This window comes from Carcharodon carcharias, chromosome 3 (genome assembly GCF_017639515.1).
Source record: "Carcharodon carcharias isolate sCarCar2 chromosome 3, sCarCar2.pri, whole genome shotgun sequence".
NCBI lineage: Eukaryota > Metazoa > Chordata > Chondrichthyes > Lamniformes > Lamnidae > Carcharodon > Carcharodon carcharias.
This window is the reverse complement of record NC_054469.1, coordinates 136,439,424-136,466,969: the sequence shown is the minus strand read 5'-3', so window position 1 is coordinate 136,466,969 and position 27,546 is coordinate 136,439,424. Positions and strand designations below refer to the sequence as shown.

Genomic DNA, 27,546 nt, shown 5'->3' with positions numbered 1-27,546 from the left:
GTTTACCGTCGGCAAGCGGGTGTGGGGCCCGCTCGCCGACGCATAAAATAATGCGCGGTGACGTCGGAGGGAACTCCCGACATCACTGTGCCCGATTTCAATTTTCAGGATGGCGAGAGCACAGCAAAATCAGCTGTGGCCATTGACAGGATCAATTAAGCAATTAAAGGACCTGCCTGTCTAACGTTAAGGTTGGCAGACAGGCCAGGAGCCCCAGCAGCAACTAGAAAAAACATGAAACCTCATCCACCGGCGAGATGAGGTTTCATGTAGGGTTTAAAAATTTTTTTTAAAGTTGTTATGGAAATTATGAACATGTCCCAAATCGTGATATTGTCACACGAGGGGACATGTAAGGGAATTTTTTTTTTTTCTATTTTTAACATTGTTCAAAGTAGAGGCGATCTCCCTGAGGAGACACTTAGACTCAGGGAGATGAGTGCTTTCTATCATGTGCATGCGCGAAAGAGCGTGCACTTGATTTTAGGCATTTCCCCCCTGCCCCCACCACCCACACAGGGAGCGCATAGTGCTTCCATGTGGACGTCATGCTTGGTGGGCCTTAATTGGCCCGCCCACGTAAAATGGTGGCGCGGTGCGCAGTCGGTAAGGTGTCAGGTAAAATGTTACCACAAAAGAGCTCATGATGTTGGGGTAACATTAACATGCATAGAGGTTTGGCTAACTAATGGGAAACAATCGATAAGTGGGTCATTTTCAGGTTTTCAACAGATGGAGTTCTCTCTGTCTTCTCTCTTTCTCTCTGTCTTCTCTCTTTCTCTCTGTCTTCTCTCTTTCTCTCTGTCTTCTCTCTTTCTCTCTGTCTTCTCTCTTTCTCTCTGTCTTCTCTCTTTCTCTCTGTCTTCTCTCTTTCTCTCTCTCTCTGTCTTCTCTCTCTCTCTCTCTGTCTTCTCTCTCTCTCTCGCTGTCTTCTCTCTCTCTCTCGCTGTCTTCTCTCTCTCTCGCTGTCTTCTCTCTCTCTCGCTGTCTTCTCTCTCTCTCGCTGTCTTCTCTCTCTCTCGCTGTCTTCTCTCTCTCTCGCTGTCTTCTCTCTCTCTCGCTGTCTTCTCTCTCTCTCGCTGTCTTCTCTCTCTCTCTCGCTGTCTTCTCTCTCTCTCTCGCTGTCTTCTCTCTCTCTCTCGCTGTCTTCTCTCTCTCTCTCGCTGTCTTCTCTCTCTCTCTCGCTGTCTTCTCTCTCTCTCGCTGTCTTCTCTCTCTCTCTCGCTGTCTTCTCTCTCTCTCTCGCTGTCTTCTCTCTCTCTCGCTGTCTTCTCTCTCTCTCGCTGTCTTCTCTCTCTCTCGCTGTCTTCTCTCTCTCTCGCTGTCTTCTCTCTCTCTCGCTGTCTTCTCTCTCTCTCTCGCTGTCTTCTCTCTCTCTCTCGCTGTCTTCTCTCTCTCTCGCTGTCTTCTCTCTCTCTCTCGCTGTCTTCTCTCTCTCTCTCGCTGTCTTCTCTCTCTCTCTCGCTGTCTTCTCTCTCTCTCTCGCTGTCTTCTCTCTCTCTCTCGCTGTCTTCTCTCTCTCTCTCGCTGTCTTCTCTCTCTCTCGCTGTCTTCTCTCTCTCTCGCTGTCTTCTCTCTCTCTCGCTGTCTTCTCTCTCTCTCGCTGTCTTCTCTCTCTCTCGCTGTCTTCTCTCTCTCTCGCTGTCTTCTCTCTCTCTCGCTGTCTTCTCTCTCTCTCGCTGTCTTCTCTCTCTCTCGCTGTCTTCTCTCTCTCTCGCTGTCTTCTCTCTCTCTCGCTGTCTTCTCTCTCTCTCGCTGTCTTCTCTCTCTCTCGCTGTCTTCTCTCTCTCTCGCTGTCTTCTCTCTCTCTCGCTGTCTTCTCTCTCTCTCGCTGTCTTCTCTCTCTCTCGCTGTCTTCTCTCTCTCTCGCTGTCTTCTCTCTCTCTCGCTGTCTTCTCTCTCTCTCGCTGTCTTCTCTCTCTCTCGCTGTCTTCTCTCTCTCTCGCTGTCTTCTCTCTCTCTCGCTGTCTTCTCTCTCTCTCGCTGTCTTCTCTCTCTCTCGCTGTCTTCTCTCTCTCTCGCTGTCTTCTCTCTCTCTCGCTGTCTTCTCTCTCTCTCGCTGTCTTCTCTCTCTCTCGCTGTCTTCTCTCTCTCTCGCTGTCTTCTCTCTCTCTCGCTGTCTTCTCTCTCTCTCGCTGTCTTCTCTCTCTCTCGCTGTCTTCTCTCTCTCTCGCTGTCTTCTCTCTCTCTCGCTGTCTTCTCTCTCTCTCGCTGTCTTCTCTCTCTCTCGCTGTCTTCTCTCTCTCTCGCTGTCTTCTCTCTCTCTCGCTGTCTTCTCTCTCTCTCGCTGTCTTCTCTCTCTCTCGCTGTCTTCTCTCTCTCTCGCTGTCTTCTCTCTCTCTCGCTGTCTTCTCTCTCTCTCGCTGTCTTCTCTCTCTCTCGCTGTCTTCTCTCTCTCTCGCTGTCTTCTCTCTCTCTCGCTGTCTTCTCTCTCTCTCGCTGTCTTCTCTCTCTCTCGCTGTCTTCTCTCTCTCTCGCTGTCTTCTCTCTCTCTCGCTGTCTTCTCTCTCTCTCGCTGTCTTCTCTCTCTCTCGCTGTCTTCTCTCTCTCTCGCTGTCTTCTCTCTCTCTCGCTGTCTTCTCTCTCTCTCGCTGTCTTCTCTCTCTCTCGCTGTCTTCTCTCTCTCTCGCTGTCTTCTCTCTCTCTCGCTGTCTTCTCTCTCTCTCGCTGTCTTCTCTCTCTCTCGCTGTCTTCTCTCTCTCTCGCTGTCTTCTCTCTCTCTCGCTGTCTTCTCTCTCTCTCGCTGTCTTCTCTCTCTCTCGCTGTCTTCTCTCTCTCTCGCTGTCTTCTCTCTCTCTCGCTGTCTTCTCTCTCTCTCGCTGTCTTCTCTCTCTCTCGCTGTCTTCTCTCTCTCTCGCTGTCTTCTCTCTCTCTCGCTGTCTTCTCTCTCTCTCGCTGTCTTCTCTCTCTCTCGCTGTCTTCTCTCTCTCTCGCTGTCTTCTCTCTCTCTCGCTGTCTTCTCTCTCTCTCGCTGTCTTCTCTCTCTCTCGCTGTCTTCTCTCTCTCTCGCTGTCTTCTCTCTCTCTCGCTGTCTTCTCTCTCTCTCGCTGTCTTCTCTCTCTCTCGCTGTCTTCTCTCTCTCTCGCTGTCTTCTCTCTCTCTCGCTGTCTTCTCTCTCTCTCGCTGTCTTCTCTCTCTCTCGCTGTCTTCTCTCTCTCTCGCTGTCTTCTCTCTCTCTCGCTGTCTTCTCTCTCTCTCGCTGTCTTCTCTCTCTCTCGCTGTCTTCTCTCTCTCTCGCTGTCTTCTCTCTCTCTCGCTGTCTTCTCTCTCTCTCGCTGTCTTCTCTCTCTCTCGCTGTCTTCTCTCTCTCTCGCTGTCTTCTCTCTCTCTCGCTGTCTTCTCTCTCTCTCGCTGTCTTCTCTCTCTCTCGCTGTCTTCTCTCTCTCTCGCTGTCTTCTCTCTCTCTCGCTGTCTTCTCTCTCTCTCGCTGTCTTCTCTCTCTCTCGCTGTCTTCTCTCTCTCTCGCTGTCTTCTCTCTCTCTCGCTGTCTTCTCTCTCTCTCGCTGTCTTCTCTCTCTCTCGCTGTCTTCTCTCTCTCTCGCTGTCTTCTCTCTCTCTCTCGCTGTCTTCTCTCTCTCTCGCTGTCTTCTCTCTCTCTCGCTGTCTTCTCTCTCTCTCGCTGTCTTCTCTCTCTCTCGCTGTCTTCTCTCTCTCTCGCTGTCTTCTCTCTCTCTCGCTGTCTTCTCTCTCTCTCGCTGTCTTCTCTCTCTCTCGCTGTCTTCTCTCTCTCTCGCTGTCTTTTCTCTCTCTCGCTGTCGCTGTCTTTTCTCTCGCCCTTCCCCCCCCTCTCTCGCCCTTCCCCCCCCTCTCTCGCCCTTCCCCCCCCTCTCTCTCCCTTCCCCCCCCTCCCTCGCCCTTCCCCCCCCTCTCTCTCCCTTCCCCCCCTCTCTCTCCCTTCCCCCCCCTTCTCTCTCCCTTCCCCCCCTTCTCTCTCCCTTCCCCCCCTTCTCTCTCCCTCCCCCTCTCTCTCCCTTCCCCCCCCTCTCTCTCCCTTCCCCCCCCTCTCTCTCCCTTCCCCCCCCTCTCTCTCCCTTCCCCCCCCTCTCTCTCCCTTCCCCCCCCCTCTCTCTCCCTTCCCCCCCCTCTCTCTCCCTTCCCCCCCCTCTCGCCCTTCCCCCCCCTCTCTCGCCCTTTCCCCCCCCTCTCTCGCCCTTCCCCCCCCTCTCTCGCCCTTCCCCCCCCTCTCTCGCCCTTCCCCCCCTCTCTCACCCTTCCCCCCCTCTCTCGCCCTTCCCCCCCCTCTCTCGCCCTTCCCCCCCCTCTCTCGCCCTTCCCCCCCCTCTCTCGCCCTTCCCCCCCCCTCTCTCGCCCTTCCCCCCCCCTCTCTCCCTTCCCCCCCCTCTCTCTCCCTTCCCCCCCCTCTCTCTCCCTTCCCCCCCCTCTCTCTCCCTTCCCCCCCTCTCTCTCCCTTCCCCCCCCTCTCTCTCCCTTCCCCCCCCTCTCTCTCCCTTCCCCCCCCTCTCTCTCCCTTCCCCCCCCTCTCTCTCCCTTCCCCCCCCTCTCTCTCCCTTCCCCCCCTCTCTCTCCCTTCCCCCCCCCCTCTCTCCCTTCCCCCCCCCTCTCTCCCTTCCCCCCCCCTCTCTCCCTTCCCCCCCCCCTCTCTCCCTTCCCCCCCCCTCTCTTTTCCCCCCCCGCTCTCTTTTCCCCCCCCGCTCTCTTTTCCCCCCCCGCTCTCTTTTCCCCCCCCCGCTCTCTTTTCCCCCCCCCGCTCTCTTTTCCCCCCCCCGCTCTCTTTTTCCCCCCCCCCGCTCTCTTTTTCCCCCCCCCGCTCTCTTTTCCCCCCCCCCTCGCTCTCTTTTTCGCCCCCCTCGCTCTCTTTTTCGCCCCCCTCGCTCTCTTTTCGCCCCCCTCGCTCTCTTTTCGCCCCCCTCGCTCTCTTTTCGCCCCCCTCGCTCTCTTTTCGCCCCCCTCGCTCTCTTTTCGCCCCCCTCGCTCTCTTTTCGCCCCCCTCGCTCTCTTTTCGCCCCCCTCGCTCTCTTTTCGCCCCCCTCGCTCTCTTTTCGCCCCCCTCGCTCTCTTTTCGCCCCCCTCGCTCTCTTTTCGCCCCCCTCGCTCTCTTTTCGCCCCCCTCGCTCTCTTTTCGCCCCCCTCGCTCTCTTTTCGCCCCCCTCGCTCTCTTTTCGCCCCCCTCGCTCTCTTTTCGCCCCCCTCGCTCTCTTTTCGCCCCCCTCGCTCTCTTTTCGCCCCCCTCGCTCTCTTTTCGCCCCCCTCGCTCTCTTTTCGCCCCCCTCGCTCTCTTTTCGCCCCCCTCGCTCTCTTTTCGCCCCCCTCGCTCTCTTTTCGCCCCCCTCGCTCTCTTTTCGCCCCCCTCGCTCTCTTTTCGCCCCCCTCGCTCTCTTTTCGCCCCCCTCGCTCTCTTTTCGCCCCCCTCGCTCTCTTTTCGCCCCCCTCGCTCTCTTTTCGCCCCCCTCGCTCTCTTTTCGCCCCCCTCGCTCTCTTTTCGCCCCCCTCGCTCTCTTTTCGCCCCCCTCGCTCTCTTTTCGCCCCCCTCGCTCTCTTTTCGCCCCCCTCGCTCTCTTTTCGCCCCCCTCGCTCTCTTTTCGCCCCCCTCGCTCTCTTTTCGCCCCCCTCGCTCTCTTTTCGCCCCCCTCGCTCTCTTTTCGCCCCCCTCGCTCTCTTTTCGCCCCCCTCGCTCTCTTTTCGCCCCCCTCGCTCTCTTTTCGCCCCCCTCGCTCTCTTTTCGCCCCCCTCGCTCTCTTTTCGCCCCCCTCGCTCTCTTTTCGCCCCCCTCGCTCTCTTTTCGCCCCCCTCGCTCTCTTTTCGCCCCCCTCGCTCTCTTTTCGCCCCCCTCGCTCTCTTTTCGCCCCCCTCGCTCTCTTTTCGCCCCCCTCGCTCTCTTTTCGCCCCCCTCGCTCTCTTTTCGCCCCCCTCGCTCTCTTTTCGCCCCCCTCGCTCTCTTTTCGCCCCCCTCGCTCTCTTTTCGCCCCCCTCGCTCTCTTTTCGCCCCCCTCGCTCTCTTTTCGCCCCCCTCGCTCTCTTTTCGCCCCCCTCGCTCTCTTTTCGCCCCCCTCGCTCTCTTTTCGCCCCCCTCGCTCTCTTTTCGCCCCCCTCGCTCTCTTTTCGCCCCCCTCGCTCTCTTTTCGCCCCCCTCGCTCTCTTTTCGCCCCCCTCGCTCTCTTTTCGCCCCCCTCGCTCTCTTTTCGCCCCCCTCGCTCTCTTTTCGCCCCCCTCGCTCTCTTTTCGCCCCCCTCGCTCTCTTTTCGCCCCCCTCGCTCTCTTTTCGCCCCCCTCGCTCTCTTTTCGCCCCCCTCGCTCTCTTTTCGCCCCCCTCGCTCTCTTTTCGCCCCCCTCGCTCTCTTTTCGCCCCCCTCGCTCTCTTTTCGCCCCCCTCGCTCTCTTTTCGCCCCCCTCGCTCTCTTTTCGCCCCCCTCGCTCTCTTTTCGCCCCCCTCGCTCTCTTTTCGCCCCCCTCGCTCTCTTTTCGCCCCCCTCGCTCTCTTTTCGCCCCCCTCGCTCTCTTTTCGCCCCCCTCGCTCTCTTTTCGCCCCCCTCGCTCTCTTTTCGCCCCCCTCGCTCTCTTTTCGCCCCCCTCGCTCTCTTTTCGCCCCCCTCGCTCTCTTTTCGCCCCCCTCGCTCTCTTTTCGCCCCCCTCGCTCTCTTTTCGCCCCCCTCGCTCTCTTTTCGCCCCCCTCGCTCTCTTTTCGCCCCCCTCGCTCTCTTTTCGCCCCCCTCGCTCTCTTTTCGCCCCCCTCGCTCTCTTTTCGCCCCCCTCGCTCTCTTTTCGCCCCCCTCGCTCTCTTTTCGCCCCCCTCGCTCTCTTTTCGCCCCCCTCGCTCTCTTTTCGCCCCCCTCGCTCTCTTTTCGCCCCCCTCGCTCTCTTTTCGCCCCCCTCGCTCTCTTTTCGCCCCCCTCGCTCTCTTTTCGCCCCCCTCGCTCTCTTTTCGCCCCCCTCGCTCTCTTTTCGCCCCCCTCGCTCTCTTTTCGCCCCCCTCGCTCTCTTTTCGCCCCCCTCGCTCTCTTTTCGCCCCCCTCGCTCTCTTTTCGCCCCCCTCGCTCTCTTTTCGCCCCCCTCGCTCTCTTTTCGCCCCCCTCGCTCTCTTTTCGCCCCCCTCGCTCTCTTTTCGCCCCCCTCGCTCTCTTTTCGCCCCCCTCGCTCTCTTTTCGCCCCCCTCGCTCTCTTTTCGCCCCCCTCGCTCTCTTTTCGCCCCCCTCGCTCTCTTTTCGCCCCCCTCGCTCTCTTTTCGCCCCCCTCGCTCTCTTTTCGCCCCCCTCGCTCTCTTTTCGCCCCCCTCGCTCTCTTTTCGCCCCCCTCGCTCTCTTTTCGCCCCCCTCGCTCTCTTTTCGCCCCCCTCGCTCTCTTTTCGCCCCCCTCGCTCTCTTTTCGCCCCCCTCGCTCTCTTTTCGCCCCCCTCGCTCTCTTTTCGCCCCCCTCGCTCTCTTTTCGCCCCCCTCGCTCTCTTTTCGCCCCCCTCGCTCTCTTTTCGCCCCCCTCGCTCTCCCTTTTTCGCCCCCCTCGCTCTCCCTTTTTCGCCCCCCCCTCGCTCTCCCTTTTTCGCCCCCCCCTCGCTCTCCCTTTTTCGCCCCCCCCCTCGCTCTCCCTTTTTCGCCCCCCCCCTCGCTCTCCCTTTTTCGCCCCCCCCTCGCTCTCCCTTTTTCGCCCCCCCCTCGCTCTCCCTTTTTCGCCCCCCCCTCGCTCTCCCTTTTTCGCCCCCCCCCTCGCTCTCCCTTTTTCGCCCCCCCCCTCGCTCTCCCTTTTTCGCCCCCCCCCTCGCTCTCCCTTTTTCGCCCCCCCCCTCGCTCTCCCTTTTTCGCCCCCCCCTCGCTCTCCCTTTTTCGCCCCCCCCTCGCTCTCCCTTTTTCGCCCCCCCCCTCGCTCTCCCTTTTTCGCCCCCCCCTCGCTCTCCCTTTTTCGCCCCCCCCCTCGCTCTCCCTTTTTCGCCCCCCCCTCGCTCTCCCTTTTTCGCCCCCCCCTCGCTCTCCCTTTTTCGCCCCCCCCTCGCTCTCCCTTTTTCGCCCCCCCCTCGCTCTCCCTTTTTCGCCCCCCCCCTCGCTCTCCCTTTTTCGCCCCCCCCCCTCGCTCTCCCTTTTTCGCCCCCCCCCCTCGCTCTCCCTTTTTCGCCCCCCCCCCTCGCTCTCCCTTTTTCGCCCCCCCCTCGCTCTCCCTTTTTCGCCCCCCCCTCGCTCTCTCTCTATCTCTCTCTCTCCCTCCTTACCTGATTTGACATAAAATTCACCCGCTAATTTACCCTGTTACAAATGTGGTTTACAAGATTGTTGTGTTTCTTGACTCTCCTTTTATTCTTCCATTCTACCCTAAATTAATAGGGTCATGTGACCTCCAAATTCTAGTTTGCTCGTTAAAGAAGGTGTAAGATATTCAGACTGGTAAACAATGGCCAAGGGCAGCTATGCTATTGGTGGGTAGCTTCAAGTACCAGGGAGGTGTTAGGATTGTCGGGCTTTGTAAACAGTTATACTTTAAACTGTCTATTCGGGTGTCTGGAGAATAGCTTATTAGCATTTTTACCTGTATGTAAGGCTTGAGCAAGATGCCTAGAGGGAGGGATTTCCAATTGTCCCTCACTGTGAAAGTCAGTTTGGGGAGCTGAGCATAGCTTTGCACTGGTTCCTGAAGAATGAATTGTCCACTTAAGGGAAATCTAAAGTATAAATGTGGCAGGGGCATTTTTAATCATTGTAAAAGTTTAATGGGTATCTATTTCATAGTTTTAAAATAGAGTTGCCTACTGAAATAGTGTTTAGCCAATGTTGCATTTAGTTTATGGTAAAAATCTTAACTTGAAATCTTGTGTGATCCTTTCAGTCATTTGAAGTTTGAATTACTTTGTAAAAGTTATCAGTCTTTAAGGGGGATCATAACACTTTCCTCTTAGTCTTTGTGATAATCCTTCAATCTGACTGAGGAGACAGTTGCTTGCACTGTTTGCTCAAATCCTGGATGCCTGGTTTTCCCCATGTGACTTTCAACAACTTGTCATGTAGATTTTTTTCAATTTTTGCATGGCTATGGAAAATCTAACAAATGACAAATGTCACTCGATGCCCTGCTGCAGCAAAATCTGCATTACTGAGAATCATGCAATTATTTGAAAAATATTTTTCATAAGAGCTTATTTGGCATTCATCTCCAAGTGTATGCTATCAAGCTTTTGAAGGCATTTGCAGTGTGGATGATGCATTTTGTCTAACATACTCAAGAGTAGTTAATTACTGTACTATTTCCAACTTCAGAACTTTCATTTGTATATTTTTAAAATCCGATTGTGTTGCAGTGGCGTCTGAATTTGATAATTAGTTAGACTAAACACAGGGTGGTAACATAGCTAATACATGACTGTAGTAACAGCGAAAGATCCACTGAATTAGTACAAAGGCAATAAAATAGTGTTGTCAGGCAGATGAAATTTGAATTACTATGCTTCACTGAGTTGAAACTGCACATTTTTCAGAGACTAATATCGTCACCAAAGATTTGAGTCAGCAAAGTTTTATTTCCTTATAAACAGATGATGCAGTGAATTATTTGGAACATAGCTTTTTAAAATTCATTCATGGGATGTGGGCTTCGCTGGCTGGGCCAGCATTTATTGCCCACCCCTAGTTGTCCTTGAAAAGGTGGTGGTGAGCTCCCGCCTTGAACCGCTACAGACTATGTGGTTTAGGTACACCCACAGTGCTGTTGGGAAGGGAGTTCCAGGGTTTTGACCCAGGGACAATGAAGGAACAGTGATATATTTCCAAGTCAGGGTAGTGAGTGACTTAGAGGGGAACTTCTAGTTGGTTCCCATCTATCTGCTGCTCCTGTCCTTCTAGATGGTTGTGGTTGTGGGTTTGGAAGGTGTTGTCTAAGGAGCCTTGGTGAATTCCTGCAGTGCATCTTGTAGATGATACACACTGCTGCTACAGTGCATCGGTGGTGGAGGTAGTGAATGTTTGTGGATGTGGTGCCACTCAAGCGGGCTGCTTTGTCCAGGATGGTGTCAAGCTTCTTGAGTGTTGTGGGAGCTGCATTCATCCAGGCAAGTGGGGAGTATTCCATCACACTCCTGACTTGTGCTTGTAGATTGCGAACAGGCTTTGGGGAGTCAGGAGGCGAGTTATACTTCACGGGATTCCTAGCCTCTGACCTGATCTTGTAGCCACAATATTTATATGGCTAGTCCAGTTCAGCTTCTAGTCAATGGTAATTATACCATTATAGGATGTTGATAGTGGGGGATTCAGTGATGGTAATGCCACTGAACGTCAAGGGCGATGGTTAAATTCTCTCTTGTTGGAGATGGTCATTCCCTGGCACTTGTATGGTGCGAATGTTACTTGTCACCTGTCAATCCAAGCCAGGATATTGTCCAGGTCTTGCTGCATTTGGAGATGGACTGCTTCAGTATCTGAGGAGTTGTGAATGGTGCTGAACATCGTGCAATCATCAGCGAACATCTCCACTTCTGACCTTATGATGGAGGGAAGGTCATTGATGAAGCAGCTGAAGATGCTTGGGCCGAGGACATTACCTTGAGGAACTCCTGCAGTAATGTCCTGAAACTGAGACCTCCAATAATTACAACCATCTTCCTTTGTGCTAGGTATGACTTCAACCAGTGGAGAGTTTTATCCCCTTGATTCCCATTGATTCCAGTTTTGCTAGGGCTCCTTGATGCCACACTCGGTCAAATTCAGCTTTGATGTCAAGGGTAATCACTGTCACCTCACTTTGGGAGTTCAGCTCTTTTGTCCATGTTTGAACCAATGCTATAATGAGGTCAGGAGCTGAATGGCCCTGGCAGAACCCAACTGGGTGTCAGTGAGCAGACTATTGCTAAGCAAGTGCTGCTTGATAGCACTGTTGATGATCCCTTCCATTACTGATGATGGAGAGTGGACTGATGGGGCTGTAATTGGCTGGGTTGGATTTGTCCTGCTTTTTTTGTACAGGACATACCTGGGTAATTTTCCACAAAACAGGGTAGATGCCAGTGTTGTAGCTGTACTGGAACAGCTTGACTAGGGGGGCAGCAAATTCTGGAGCACAAATCTTCAGTACTATTGCCAGAATGTTGTCAGGGCCCGTAGCCTTTCCATTATCCAGTGCCTTCAGCTGTTTCTTGATATCATGTGGAGTGAATTGAGTTGGCTGAAGACTGGCACCTGTGATGCTGGGGTCCTTTGGAGGAGGCCGAGATGGATCATCCACTCAGCACTTCTGGCTGAAGATTGCAACAAATGTTTCAGCCTTATCTTTTGCATTAATGTGCTGGGCTCCTCCGTCATTGAGGATGGGGATATTTATGGAGCCTCCTCCTTCAGTGAGTTGTTTAACTGTCCACCACCATTCACAACTGGATGTGGCAGGACTGCTGAGCTTAGATCTGATCAGTTGGTTGTGGGATCGCTTAGCTCTGTCTATTACTTGCTGCTAATGCTGTTTGGCATGCAAGTAGTCCTGTTTTATAGCTTCACCAGGTTGACACTTCATTTTTAGCTATGCCTGATGCTGTTCCTGGCATGCTCTCCTGCACTCTTCATTGAACCAGGGTTGATCCCCTGGCTCGATGGTAATTGTAGAGTGGGGGATATGCTGGGTTATGGTTATAGATTGTGTTTGAGTACAATTTTGCTGCTGACAGTGCCTCATGGATGCCCAGTCTTGAGTTGCTAGATCTGTTCGAAATCTATCCCATTTATCGTGGTGGTTGTGCCACACAACCAACATGGAAAGTATCCTCAGTGTGAAGGCGGGACTTTGTCTCCACAAGGACTGTGCAGTGGTCACTCCCACTGATACTATAATGGACATATGCATCTGTGGCAGGCACGTTGGTGAGGATAAGATCAAGTATGTTTTTCCCTGATCGGTTCCCTCACCATCTGATGCAGACCCAGTCTAGCAGCTATGATCTTTAGGACTAGTCCAGCTCAGTCAATAGTGGTGCTATCGAGCCACTCTTGGTCATAGACATTGAAGTCCCCCACCCAGTGTACGTTCTACACCCTATTCCCCTATTCATTGTTATCATAAGTGCTTTATTTACCTCTTTCCAAGTGGTACTGATGGGCATTCATCCGAATCATTGAAAAGCCAATGTGCCAGTGACCATTTGTACTTTATGTACAACTTGTGATCATTTGCCTCGCATTTCACATGTGGGGTGTAGGGAAGGAGGATTGAGGATTTTTTTAAAAATGTAAACTTTTGAATTCCTGGTGCTTAAAGTAAAAACATTTAAAATGTAATGCATGCTATTTTTTCATTTACAGAATATGTATTAGTGGGTATCCAAGAAAGTTGCAGAAGGAATACAAAGATGTTGAAAGTAGAATACCTGTCTCATCTGAGTTTATGGTACACATGTTAACAGCTATTTATTATGCTATGTAAGTATAAATATTGTATTTAATCTTTTGAGTTGCTTAATGGGCTGTTTTAAAGGACAAAAACACTGGATTTTCAGTTGGTTACTTAAGATCATAAGACTATAAGAAATAGGAGCAGGGGCAGGCAATTCAGTCCCTTGAGCCTGTTCTGCATTCAGTAAGATCATGGCTGATTTAACTGTGGCCCTAACTCAATTTCTCAGTCTACCCCAATAACCCTCGAATCCCTTGTCAATCAAAAATCTTTCTGACTTGGCCTTGAATACATTCAATAACTCAGCCTCCACTGCTCTTTGTGGAAGAGAATCTCAAAGTCTAGCGACCCTCTGATAGAAAAAAATTCCTTTAATCTCTGCCTTAAATGGGAGACCCTTTATCTTTAAGCTGTGCCTCCGAGTTCTAGACTCCCCCACAAGGGGAAACATCTTCCAAGCATCCACCCAGTCAAGTCCCCTTGGTTTCAATAAAGTTACCTCTCATTCTTCTAAACTCCAGTGAGTATAGGCATAACTTGCTCAACCTTTTCTCATATGACAAACCCTTCATCCCAGAAATCAGCTGATTGAACCTTCTCTGAAATGCTTCCAAGGCAATTAAGTCACACCTTAAGAGTCATGAGGTCATAATGACACAGGAGGCCATTTGACCCATCGAATCCATGCTGGCTCACTGTAGAGCAACCCAGCCATTTCCATTCCTCCCCTCTCTATACCCATAGTCCTGCAAGTTTCCTTCCCTCAATTCCCCATCCAATTTCCTTTGAAATCATTGACCGCCTCTGCTTCCAGCACCCTTGCAGGCAGAGTTGTTCCAGGTCACTACTAGTCACTACATAAAAAAGCTCTTCCTTGCTTGTTGGGGACTTTGGGGAAAATGCTGGAGTGTTAGCAACTATGTTGATAAGATAGAATATGATTTCAAGCCAAGAAATATTTTGCTTTGATTTGAATTACTTGTGATTGATATATTGAGAGGAATGATAAATCTATTAAAAGGACAAATTGTAAGTTTGCATCTGTGGTGTATGTGGTCTGTCTTGGTGGTGATGTGTATGAAATACCCACAGAATGAACATCAACACTGCCCCAGACATGGATTATTTTGCACGCCATATTAGCGTTTTTTTCCAGCAGTCTTTTTAGAATTTCTTCATCACTGCAAACAGACCAAGAGTTCAGCTGCTGTCAGTCAGAATTTAAACATCCGAGATGTGCCAAAAAAGTGCTTTCCACACATCAGCCTTGGAATGTTTTCCAATACTTCCTCACTATTTTCATAAATTATGTATAGATTAATATCCAATGCTACAATGTAGTTAAACAGAATAACTGCTTTGACAGTGCATACTATTTGAACATTAAGCTTTATTTCATGTTTCTTCAGGTATAATGGAGAATGGGACTTGGCTTGCAAAGCGTTGGATGATGTATTATATAGAGCACAGTTGGAGATGTTTCCAGAACCTTTACTGGTGGGTAGTCAACTGACCCTTTCAACTTAAATGGATGACATGATATTTAACTGTAAAAGGAAAATAACTTTTTTAAGGGAAAAAAATTGAATTTGTTACTACTGTTGGCACATAATGAATTCTCAGAAGTTTTCTAGATACTTCCTTCCAATTTTCTTATGCAAATATTATTGCTAATATAAGAGTCTCTTTGATTACAAGATGCAACGGGTGTAGGCATCTCACCTGTGAATATTTCGCTAAAAAATTAACATAGTATGTCCTCTCTTTTTCCATCAACAAGTGAGTGTTGATAACTTATAAAAAAGTCATTCATCTGGTGCCTTGACCAAAGTCCTTCCCTCAACCATCACTAAATAATAAATTAATTGATCTTCCATCTCATTACTAGTTATAGGATTATACTTCTGGTTGCCTTCTGGGTAGTAAAGTAGTTTTTAGATATTTTTGCAGAAGGTATTAAATCTTCTGTTACTCTTTTTGAATCATTCAGAATTGAAGCACAGTCCCACTGATTTGAACTCTTACTTTATTGTTGCTGTCCAATAGGGGGGAAAAATCTTTCATTACATATTGGGCATTTGGCTTAGTTGGCTGTGTCATGGATGAAGAAAAGTGCACCTATCTATAAAGCTATGCCTGAAGGGTGGTTTTATTAAACATGACTGAAAATTGCTTTTCAGCATTTAGTTTGATAACCCATTTCCCAGAACGCCCACTTTCATTCTTCCGTGCATTCCATTGGCACTTAATCAAGATTCTTTTTTATTTTCTGGAAAAGAAGATCTTTTTAGGTTTATTATCATTCCTAAAATGGAAGTATGCTCAGCATAATGGAACAGGACTGCCAGGTCTTTAATGTAAACAGATAATTTTACATATGTGAATATGGAATGTGCCTACATGAGCAAAATTAACAAAACTCAAGTTATTAGAAGGCAATTTAAACCGATTTATAATCTCAACTAAAATGACAGAAATAAAATCATTGTGTATGCCTGCTAGTATCACCAGCAGTAACTTCTAAGTTTTTGGCTTAAACTGAATCACTGGTACAAAATATAGAACAACAAATGATTATTCAATGCAGTGCATAAGAACACAAGTAGGTGTAATTCCTAAGGCCACTTGAGCCTACACTGCCATTCAATAAGATCATGATTGATCTGGGCCTTAACTCTACTTTCCTGTCTGTTCCCCATTTTAAAAAAAATTGTTTGTCTCAACCTTGAACATACTCAAGATTCAGACTCCACACCTCTCTGGGGATGAGAATTCCTTAAACTCACCACCTTCTGGGAGAGGAAATTCCGCCTTTTCTCCAACTTAAACTTTTAAAACTGTGCCTCCAGTTCTAGATTACCCCATGAGAAGAAACATCAACTAAGCATCTACCCTATCAAGCCCCCTTAGAATCTGAAACAAAAACAGAAAATGCTGGGAAAACTCTGCAGGTTTAGCAGCATCAGTGGAGAAAGAAACAGAGTTAAAGGTTAGAGTCCGTATGACCCTTCTTCAGAGCTCTGAAGAGTCATATAGACTTGAAATGTTAACTCTGTTTCTCTCTCCACAGATGCTACTAGACCTGTAGAGTTTTTCTAGAATTTCCTGTTGTTGTTTCAGATTTCCAGCGTCCGCAGTATTTTGCTTTTCCCATTAGGAATCTTGTATGTTTCAATAAGATTATCTCTCGTTCTTAATTTTTGGATTTAATTTCGTACATTGTCCCTTCCTATTCCTAAATTCTTTGAGATTTTGGCTTTTTCCCAATGTCAGATGTTTTGCTAACTGGCCTATAGTTCCTGCCTTTTGCCTCTCTCCTTTTCTTGAATAGGGTCATTACATTTGCGGCTTTCTGGATTCTGCCGGGACCTTTCTAGAATCTAGGGAATTTTGGACAATTAATCATCCACTATCTCTGAAGCCACTTCTTTTGAGATCCTAGGGTACAGGCCATCAAGTCCAGGGGACTTGTCAGTCTTAAGTCTTCCTAGCACATTTTCTCTAGTGATCGTGGTTATTTTAAGTTTCCCTTCTTGTCCCTTGACTTTCTACTTTTATTGCAATGCTTTTTGTGTCTTCTACCACGAAGACTAATACAAAATATTTGTTCAAAGTATCTGCCATTCTCTTGTTTCACATTATTAATTCCCCAGTTTCACCTCTAAGGGAGGTAGACTTCAGCTACTTTCTTCCTTTTTAAGTAATCACAAAAGCTCTTACTGTCTGTTTTTTATATTGTTGGTTTACACTTGATCAATTTTCTATCCTTTTTTAAGCCATCCTTTGCTGGCTTCTAATAAGATTTTCTCAATCTTTTGATTGACCAATAATTTTTGCAATATGATCTGCTTTTTTGTTCAGTTTGATACCATTTAGCTTAGTTAGCCATGGATGGTGCATCCTTCTCGTAGAAATCTTTCTTACTCAATCGAATATATCTTTAAGAACTATGAATTACCTCTACTGCTTATCTGCCATCTTACCTTTTAATCTACTCCCCCAGTCCACTGTAGCCAACTGTCAACTTAGCCTTTGTAGTTACCTTTATTTAAGTTTAAGATCCCAAGTTTCTCACCCTCAAACTGAATATGACATTCATCATATTATGATCACTCTTGCTTAGAGGATCCTTTACTATAAGACCATTAATCCTGTCTCATTACACATTACCAGATCTAAAATATCTTGTTCACTGGTTGGTTCCACAACACATTATTCTAAGAAACTGTCCCGCATGCACTCAATAAACTCATCCTCAAGGCTAATTTCTCCAATCTATATGAAGATTAATGTTGCCTGCAATTATTGTAGTGCCTTTCTTACAACAACAAATAATGGAGGCTCTCTCCTACAGCGTAGCGACTGTTTGGGGGGTGCATAAACTCCCACCAGTGGCTTCTTTCCTTTGTTATTTCTTATCTCCACCAAAACTGATTCTACATCTTCATCTTCTGAGCCAAAATCGTATCTCACTATTGTATTGATCTCGTCCTCATTAACAGATCTACCCTACCTTCTTTTCCTTTCTTCCCATCATTTCAAAATGTCAAGTACTCCTGAATGTTCAGTACCCTTGTAACTAGGCCTTGGTATAGGTTATCATAGCATTCCCATTATTTGTGCCATCATGTAATCTCCCTTGTTATGAATGTTGGGTGCATTCAGATAAAGAGCCTTTAATTCCATCTTTTTTTGATTTTTACCACTCTGATCCTATTTGCTGGTGCACTCCTTATATTTGTACATTCTGTCCTTTCCTATTGCACTCTGGTTATTTCACGACTCACTGGGGATAGTGCGTGAGCCGCAACAACTGACAAGTTTGATCAAACCACATAATAGTTTAATTTAGATTAACAGAATACGAGCACCAGGTTTGTAAACTTAAGTAAATAACTGTTTATTGAATAAATTGTCTTTAACCAGTGGCAAAAGAGAGAAATATGAACTGCTAATTTCTAACTCTATAACCTAAACTCTACCCCTTCTTATCCCTATACGCATATACAAGACACACCAAAAACATGGATTTTAAGGGTGGGATAAAACAGTTCAATAGCATCAATTCCGGAGTACAGGATTTGATTGGTTGATTTTGATTGATGTCTTCCAGCACTTTCAGTCTTTAGTTCACTGGTTAAGCACTTGCTTTTCAATGTCTATAATGGTGATTTTCCCCTTTTCCTCTTGACAGAGGTTTTTCAGAGAGAGAGTAGATTATAGAGAGATGAGGGGGAAAAACAGCTAGTTATTGTTGTAATCTTTGGATTACACCCACAGGAGAAAGGGGTTTTATGTCTTTTCTCTTTTTAGGCTAGGAGCCTTTTCTCTTGCTGCACTGCTCTCTCTCAAACCCTGGTCACCTGGTTAGGAATCAATTAAAATGATGTTGCCAGGCAGTTCCCCATTAGACCAAACTCCTCCTTGGCACCATCCCGTCTTTCATGGCACACTCTGTTCCAGGACAGAAACATTGTGGATATCCCTCACGCTGTTCCAGTAGACATGTCTTTCAAACTGCAGCCATTATAATTTTAATCTACAGTCCAACAGAAATAAAGTATGTCATTTACATTATCACTACCCCGCACTGTTGCCTTTTCCCTTCTCCTCCTTGACTTTCTAAATTTCCCCTCAGTTAAACTCCTTCTGTTCTCCTTACATGTCCACACCCTCCCTCCCCTCCCCCCACAAGAGTTAGTCAAGGGGGACCCTATTATGGTTATGGGAGGGAGAGGAAGGTGTGAGGGCGGATGCGCGGGAGATGGGCCGGACACGGTTGAGGGCCCTGTCAACCACCGTGGGTGGAAAACCTCGGTTAAGGAAGAAGGAAGACATATCAGAGGAACTGTTTTTGAAAGTGGCATCATCAGAACAGATGCGACGGAGGCGAAGGAACTGAGAGAATGGGATGGAGTCCTTACAGGAAGCGGGGTGTGAGGAGCTGTAGCTAGGTAGCTGTGGGAGTCAGTAGGCTTGTAATGAATATTGGTGGACAGTCTATCACCAGAAATTGAGACAGGTCAAGGAAGGGAAGGGAAATGTCAGAGATGGACCATGTGAAAATGATGGAGGGGTGGAATTTGGAAGCAAAATTAATAAATTTTTCCAGGTCTAGACCAGAGCATGAAGCAGCACTGAAGCAATCACCGATGTACTGGAGAAAGAGTTGTGGGAGGGGGCCAGAGTAGGACTGGAACAAGGAATGTTCCACATATCCCATAAAGAGACAGGCATAACTGGGGCCCATGCGGGTACCCATAGCCACACCTTTTATTTGGAGGAAGTGAGAGGAGTTTAAGGAGAAATTGTTCAGTGAGAGAACAAGTTCAGCCAGACGGAGGAGAGTAATGGTGGATGAGGATTGTTCGGGCCTCTGTTCGAGGAAGAAGTGAAGAGCCATCAGACCATCCCGGTGGGGAATGGAGATGTAAAGGGATTGGACGTCCATGGTGAAGAGGCGGTTGGGGCAAGGGAACTGGAAATTGTTGATATGATGTAGGGTGTCAGAGGAATCTCGGATGTAGGTGGGAAGGGCCTGGACAAGGAAAGAGAGAATGGAGTCAAGATAGCAAGAAATGAGTTTCGTGGGACAGGATCAAGCTGACACGATCGGTCTGCAGGGACAGTCCGGTTTGTGGATTTTGGGTAGGAAGTAGAAGTTTGGGAGTTTGGGAGACTATGAAGTTGGAAGCTGTCGAAGGAAGATCTCCAGAGGAGATGAGGTCAGTAACAGTCCTGGAAACAATGGCTTGAAGATCAGTGGTGGGTTCATGGTCCAGGGGGAGGTAGGAGGAAATGTCTGCGAGTTGACGCTCAGCCTCTGCGAGTTAGAGGTCAGTGCGCCAGACAACAACAGCACCAAAATCTACAAACAGGACTGCTGAGTTTTTCCAGGTATTTTTACTTTGTTATTAATTTTTAATTAATTTTTTTCCCTTTGTTCAGAGCAAGCTTGATCACCATGTTTTCAAGCACCAACTTGGGAATTGAGCTTCTTGGGCTGTGATTTAAATGGTAATTTCTGACCACTACAGTATTTAACATTTTTCATGACTTGTGTTGTACAGGAATTTTAACATTTTAGCTCATCCTTGCTAGGTCCGCTGACTCTGCATACTCTGGGTATTGAAGCTGGACTTCGATAGAATTCAGCAGAGTCTTCTGCTGCAGTGAGGAATTTAATTTCTGCCTTCAGCTTCCAAGCCTTCCTTTGGAGCTTTTCTCTTGTAATTTCCTCCTGATCTGGAAGTATTTTTGTGATTGAGCTTTTCTTCAGGTCAGAATGCCTCATTGATTTTTTTTCCTTCAGTTTTCCAGGATTTAAATTCTCTTCTGCAATCTGTGCAAGGTTTGAGCTGTTCCATTCGTTGCCACCATGTTTGTAAGGTATTGGGCATAGTTCGGTAGGTCTTAAGGTATCCATAGTCTTAGGTAGTTCAACAATAAGTATTTAAACTACTGTACTCATGCATATAGTTTCTAGTAAAGGTCCAAGCTAGGAATTATCTCCATGGACCATCTCTGATACTTCCCTTCCCTTCCTTGACCTCTCTGTCTCAATTTCTGGTGATAGACTGTCCATCAATATTCATTACAAGCCTACTGACTCCCACAGCTACCTCAACTACAGCTCCTCACACCCCAATTCCTGTAAGGACTCCATCCCATTCTCTCAGTTCCTTCGCCTCCGTCGCATCTATTCTGATGATGCCACTTTCAAAAACAGTTCCTCTGACATGTCTTCCTTCTTCCTTAACACTCCTTTCAAGTGAAGCAGCATTTCACTTGCACTTCCCTCAATTTAGTCTACTGCATTCACCACTCCCAATGAGGTTTCCTCTACAATGGATAGACCAAACACAGACTGGGTGATCGCTTTGCGGAACACCTTCGGTCTGTCAGCAAGCGTGACCCAGACCTCCCTGTCGCTTGCCATTTCAACACTCCACCCTGCTCTCATGCCCACGTGTGTCCGTCCTTGGCCTGCTGCATTGTTCCAATGAAACTCAACGCAAAACTGGAGGAACAGCGCTCATCTTCCGACTAGGCACTTTACAGCCTTTTGGACTGAATATTGAGTTCACTTGCACTTCCCTCAATTTAGTCTACTGCATTCACCACTCCCAATGAGGTTTCCTCTACAATGGATAGACCAAACACAGATTGGGTGATTGCTTTGCGGAACACCTTCGGTCTGTCAGCAAGCGTGACCCAGACCTCCCTGTCGCTTGCCATTTCAACACTCCACCCTGCTCTCATGCCCACGTGTGTCCGTCCTTGGCCTGCTGCATTGTTCCAATGAAACTCAACGCAAACTGGAGGAACAGCGCTCATCTTCCGACTAGGCACTTTACAGCCTTTTGGACTGAATACTGAGTTCAACAATTTTAGATCATGAACTCCCCCCCCCCCCATATCCACCCCCTTTCTGATCCCCCTTTTTTCCAATAATTTATATAGATTTTTCCTTTCCCACCTGTTTCCATTATTTTTAAATGTATTTCCATCCATTGTTTTATCTCTACCTATTAGCCTATTTAGATCCCTTCCCTCCACCCCACCCCCACTAGGGCTATCTGTACCTTGTTCGTCCTGCTCTCTACCTTTAATGTCATTTATTAGCACATTCCTTAGATAATATCACCACCTTCAACACTTCTTTGTCCTTTTGTCTATGACATCTTTTGCCTATCTCCACCTATCACTGGCCCTCTATCCAGCTCTACCTGTCCCACCACCCACTCCATCCCTTAAATCAGCTTATATTTCACCTCTTTTCTATTTTTCCTTAGTTCTATTGAAGAGTCATACGGACTCAAAACGTTAACTGTGTTCCTTTCCACAGATGCTGTCAGACCTGCTGAGTTTTTCCAGGTATTTTTATTTTTGTTTTGGATTTCCAGCATGCGTAGTTTTTTGCTTTTATAAAAATTATTAACGACTGAGTAGACAGTATAAAAACCTGACAGAAGCCAGGATTTGACACTTCCAAGACCCAAGAACATTGTGCTAAAATGGGGAAGACTCTAACCAGTCGATCCAGGCAGCCATGGTTGGAAAAATTTAAAAGCTGAGATCATGAACGCCATTACTATGGGTGCCCGCCAAAACTGGCAAGCACGGGCAAAGCTTTGTGCAGAATGTACTGCAGCATCATTTTGAATTTTTGGAAACCTCTTAAAGCTGAACCTGCAATTTAAAAATTTTAACTATGGATCAGAAATCCACTCTTCCAGATCAGTTGGACTTATCCAAGGCCCAATCAATCTCAAAGTTGGGGACTCTGGAAAAAGATTCCTTAGATACATGATTGCTTCAAGTCTGGATAAGAAGCTGCACAAGTTAACGCATTGCTTTATTCGATAGGCCTGATAGCTGATGATATAATAGCTAGACAAGGGATCAACAAATCATCTGTAAAATTTGAAGTCTTAAAGTCGTTCAATGCTTATTTTAACCTCAAGTAACAAAATCCTTTAAAGGGCTAAATTTAATAAATGTGTCCAGCAGCCAGGAGAACCTGCCAACCTATTCATTAATGAGCTGTACAAAAAGGTTGAAGGCTGTGATTATGGTGACCTGAAATCTGAACTAATGAGGGACAGACAGAATAGTTGCAGGAGTGACAGATGATGTATTCAGACACGTTTCAAGCGAAGGAAGATTTAACCCTTGAGAGAGCTATCCTATTGTCAGGCAATCTGAAATCTGTATTAAGGGGAGAAAGCAAACCATGGTACAAAGTAAACTTTCTAGTTCGTGAAACAGCACAAACAGGGACACTTCCGGCCAAGGGAAGGCCTTCAGGCTGCCTGAACCTATGAATGCAGACTTGAAGGACAGCGGGGGGGCTGGTTTGCCAGTGAGCTGGGGTAGTAGTAATGATGTTATACATGGGATAATTTGTAAATACATTGGATAAAGACTTGGGGAAAGTGTGGTATAAGGGTCTGGTGCAGAAAGGGTAGACTGAATACAGTGCTGCCTACACAGTGATGTAAGGGAACACATGACCCGCACCTAGGGGTCAGTGTAGTGTTGGACAGGGTCGTGTGTAAAAGCAAGCATGTAGACATCTCTTAGCTTGGACTTTTACTGTACCTTTGTATACAGTTTCTAGTAGTTGATAATTACTTGCTGTTGAACTACCTAAGACTACTAATACCTTAAAATCTACCAAACTATGCCCAACACCTTACAATAGTTTGGGAGGAAATACCAGTAATTGGGTCTTGGCATCTGAAGACATGGTCACCTAAGGTCAAGCGATTAAAATGTGAATATACAAAAAGACCAGAATTAGAGCAGCACAGAGATTTCACAAGGGTATGTGGCTAGTGGAGTTGGGGATTGGTAAGTGTGAGGATTTTAAAATCAAAGCATTGCCAAATTGGGAGCTAGTGTAGGTCAGTTTGTACAGTTGTGATGGGTGAATGGGACTTGTTTTATTCTTTTGTGTGATGTGGGCATCTTTGGCAAGGCCAATATTTGTTGCCCACCCCCAGTAATCCTTGCTAGGTTATTTCAGAAGGCCATTACGAGTCAAACACATTGCTGCGGGTCTGGAATCATATCTAGACCAGACCAGAAAAGGATGATCAGTTACCTTCCCTAAAGACGGTTAGTGAACCAGATGGGTTTTTACAACATTTAATAGGTTCGTGGTCACCAATGCTGTGACTAGCTTTATATTCCAGATTTATTAATTGAATTTGATTCCACCAGCTGCCGTGGTGGGATTTGAGCCCTTCGAGCATTAGCCTGGGCCTCTAGATTACTAGTCCAGTGACTAGTCCACTATGCCACCATCTTCCACTCTGGAGTTGTGGGAAATATGCGCATGGAATTCCTTGAATATTATCACTTCAAATCCAAGAGGAAAGGGGGTGTGGTGATGGTTTGCAAGGAGGAAAGGGGTGAAGGGTATATTTCTTGAGGGGGTTTTGGTGGCAGATTTGAATGGTAGGGGTGGGACTGTTCCTGAGGTGAGGAACCATCAGTATCTGTTGACTTTGGGGCCAGTGTAATGGAAGTTGGGTTGTCACCAGTTTGGGGATAGAATTGTGGGAGCAGGTGGTGCATGTCTTGGAGAGGGCATGAGGGGAGATGGGAGCGAAACTAAAGAAAGATGCTAGGGCAGAGGGGAAGCTTAGGAATAATTTGGCTCCTTGAGCTAGTAGAACGGAGGGAAGTGGTAATTGAACATATGGTTTCAATCTATGTGACAAAGATGTCCATAAGCTGCTCCCACTTATTTAGAGGTGTGAGTGGAAGAGTTACAGTGAGAAGGGTTTAAGAAAACTACTTGTAGTGAAGAAATGCTGGAGGCCATCTTTGCATTCCAGGAATATGCTTGCACGCAGAGCAGTTTTGGCAAAGGACAGCAGGAGACCTGATGGTGCCAGGAAGATCTGGTGATGAAAAGCTAACCATAGCAAGGTCCAGGACACACAATTTGCCTTGACATTCCCTTTCAATATGTAATTTAGACTTGTACTTCAGTGAGGTGTTGAGAAAATGCTGTATTGTTGGAAGTATAATCTTGTGTAATAATTTACAGGAATTCTTTGAAATAATGCACCCTGTTGAAAATGAAATACATCTTGATTTCAGGGATGTTTTTGAAATGCCACATAACCAATTGGTTCAAGAGTTAGAAGGCAAAACATCTAGTGCATTGCTAAAGCAAAAACTCTGAAATTCCAATCTCCTACACCTACAGTATTTTTCTGCCCCCTGCTCTTGAAGTCCAACCTTATATGCACACGTCTTTCATTATTATGTACTATGCAATCTAATCCCCCACTTTAGTTTCCCTTTTGAGGCCTCATTTCCTATGAATAATTATTTAAATGTTATTTCATCGGAATTCCTTATTAAGAAGTAACACAACAGGCAGTGAGCTCCTTTGATTGGGAGCTGGATTATCTGACATTTTCTCCTGCAGAAAAGGCACTCTATTCAGCATTATGACATGGCAGATGATATGTGCCAGGTGGACTAAATCCACAAGGGAAACTTGGTCGCCCTGTCACAACAGTTTTGCCATTTGTATTTACGACAAGAAAATGTGTGCACTGATTTCAGAAGTAATGAGTCCACCAAGACCTTTTAAAAATTAAATTAAAATATTTATTAACAAAATAAAAGATTTAAAGCATGCACATAAGACTACAATTACCTACTACTATAACAAATCCTAAGACTCCTAATTAACCTGACTGCCAGTTACATACACCTTTTAAGGTAACAGTCCAAAATAGTTTTTTGATTTAAAACAGAACCAGCAAATTAACACAATACCCACTTGACAATGGAATTCCAAATGGTTTTCCCAAACTTCAATTACTTTATGTAGACTTAAGCACAAATGGCTGGAGGCCTCTTGAAGGTTGTTTAACGCACATTCCTGTTAGATCTTACATGGCCTTCTCCACACAGCCTTTCATTCTTCTTTATATACGTTCTTCTCTTTCTAATATGTGAAGTCTATTGTTCCATATGTCTTTGAAACCTTATCTTCCTCTTAATGTAAAAACTTTCATGTTGCCAATATTGCCAGTAACCTTTGTGAAATATAAACATGCTCCTTAGCCTTGCTTATCTGGCTAGCTGCAAACAGAGTAAGATCCCTTTGAAATCCAACAATCCCTTCATTTACCTAAAAATGCAAATTCCCTTCATACCTTACATACTAAGCCAGCATCCATGTTTACTCATTAGCATGTCAAGCACATTTCTATACCTAGCTTCTTTTGATGATTCCAAACTTAGTCTACTTGATTCCCAAATGTAATTAAATCACACAGACGAAACCAACTATAATCACACCCATAAACCTCCTTCACAATAAACCAAAATATACTTTGTCACACCAGCTTTGACACAGTCAGTGAATGTGGTAAAATGGATTATCTCGGTATGCTATGCTTGATGGGCCTCAGAAGGAATGTGTACACAAGTGAGGAATGAACTTCCCTTTGCCTTCCTCTTGATCAGAAAACTTGTTTCTCAAATGCATCTATGTCTAAGGGATTTTGATAATTGCATTGACTTTGGAAAATTCCCATGATGACTTGCCTTTGCAGAATTTTCAGATACCAGTACTTCCCAACTAATTTGAATAGGTCACAGACTCCAGTAAAACTTGCTCAGAGATCTTGGACTGCGGCACATTTGACTGGCGACCAGATAATTCATTGAGGCAGAATCAAAGCAGCTGGTACCAATGCTTTTATTGGAGGTTGATGTTAAGTGTCCACCTTCCTTTGGTGCAATTCCTACGGCAGGACCTTTTTAACTATTTATTGTCAAAGGGAGCAGTATTATCCAGATATCTCTGCTACCCATTTGATTAGTTTCTCCACTTTTTTTGCTTCTAGTATCATTTCAATTTTAATGGCTACTTACATTGTGTTAAAAATTCCTAGGTGAATTTTCTGACCTCCAGTCAAATGTGCCACAGTCCAAGATTTCTGGTTAAGCTTTACCCCAGTCTCTGGTCTGTTCATCCTAGACTGGAAGGAAAGGTATCTGAAAATTCATTCAATCCCTCTGCACCAGTGAATCTGCATGTTGGGCAGGCGCAACCCCAAATTTTCCATAAACAAGGAAATCGGGCTGTTTAACATTACAGTACACATTGCATTCCATAATGCTTCTATCATAAAACAGCACATCCTTCAGTTCAGCATTTTCCATGCTACAGGATATTTCCTTGTTTGAAAAAAATGTTAAAAAATTCAATGAATGGCTGGTAATATTTTTTCCATTTGTTTTTAAACTAATCAATTTTCCTTTTCCCATCTTTGAAAGATACAACTTATTTGTAAGGATATTGGTCACTTTTGGTGCCTCATGCAAGTGACAATTATCCATCTGTGAGACTTGATGGTGAATGCAGAATGGCTGATAGATTGTGTGGGGTGTTGCAACTATGTCTCATCCAGTGTTCACATGTACAAACTTGTTTCCAGCAATCTTAAAGCTTTGAATCAATGTGAAATTTCTTTAAACTGATATCCGAACTTGAAATTATTCTATGCTCAAGTCCAGATATTCATCTCTTTCTATATTGTCCTAATTTTGCCATCACATTGAAATAAATGACTTGGTAACAATCTCAACAAGCTTACTTATTTTTGTATTCTGCCATGAAAACTGAAAAATAAGACTTGTTTATGTATATTTTGTCCAACCCTTTCTATTAAGCTTTTTTAAATGGAAAAACACTAAATAAACACCTTGCATTTCAATTTTTGTATGTAATTCTTTTTATGTAGGTTGGCAATGCAATCAAAAATATGTTACCATTTGGTGCCCTAAAGTCATCTAAAGATGCTCCACGATCTATTCAGGTGGAGATAACGCCAACATCGTCCAGAATATCAAGGAATGCAGTCACCAGTTTATCAATTAGAGGGCATCGATGGAAGAGGAATGGTAAGAAAGAGATTAATATGAGCAGAATGAATAAGGTTCCATAGATTTAATCCCCATGGAACAAAGCTTTATTTAAAAAAAAAACTTCAAGTAAACATTTAATACCTTGCTTTGAACTAATTTGCCTCTTGTTGCAGGAAGGGATATTGTAAATTTTAGTTGGGGAAGAAAAAAATGATTTCCAATATAACTGAATAGCAAGGAGTGTAAAATTTAAAAGGCTAGTCAATGTGCATTCCTCGCCAAGTACTTCCCAGAAGTCTCTTGGTCTCTTGTTTTGAGACATTGACTCGGACCAAGGAGTTGGTTATTAGGATACTATTTTAGAGTTATGTAGAGGAAAGGAAGATGTACCTAAAGAAAGTGAGAAAAATATGGGAACTATTTTCCCTCATTTACATTAAATACTGAAACTTATAAATCTAAAGTGATTTAACTGAACATGTATGGTTGATAAATTACTGTTTGAAAAGATTAAAACGTGTGCCCTTTTTAGGTTGCATAAAGGGTATGTTAACTGTAATGGCTATGGTACCACGGTGATTGACCAAAGCTTGAGTTTATAATCCCAGCATGGCATTAGTAAAATTGAAGTCAACAAATCTGGTCATTTTGCGGGCTTGTACCAGAAAATGAACCTAAAAGCTTTCTGTAAATGCAGAAGCCTAACTGGTTCACTCGACTCTCTGGGAGCAGGATCTGCCATTTCTCAATGAGATCTCCAGTCCCACACTAGAGTCATAATGACCTAAGAGCAATAAATATAGCCTTGCAGTGTCACCCATGCTCTGGGAA

General features: G+C 46.2%; 1 protein-coding gene across 5 annotated transcripts in view; it reads left to right on the top strand.

Moving 5' to 3' along the window:
* fam126a (family with sequence similarity 126 member A) overlaps positions 1-27,546 on the top strand; it is a 98,504-nt gene that overhangs the window by 51,251 nt on the left and 19,707 nt on the right. For all 5 annotated transcript variants that reach the window (XM_041184593.1, XM_041184596.1, XM_041184594.1 and 2 more), the window contains 3 exons: positions 12,216-12,332; positions 13,716-13,803; positions 26,592-26,751. In XM_041184593.1, the coding sequence (XP_041040527.1) occupies positions 12,216-12,332; positions 13,716-13,803; positions 26,592-26,751 (365 nt within the window). The remainder of the gene's footprint in view (positions 1-12,215; positions 12,333-13,715; positions 13,804-26,591; positions 26,752-27,546) is intronic.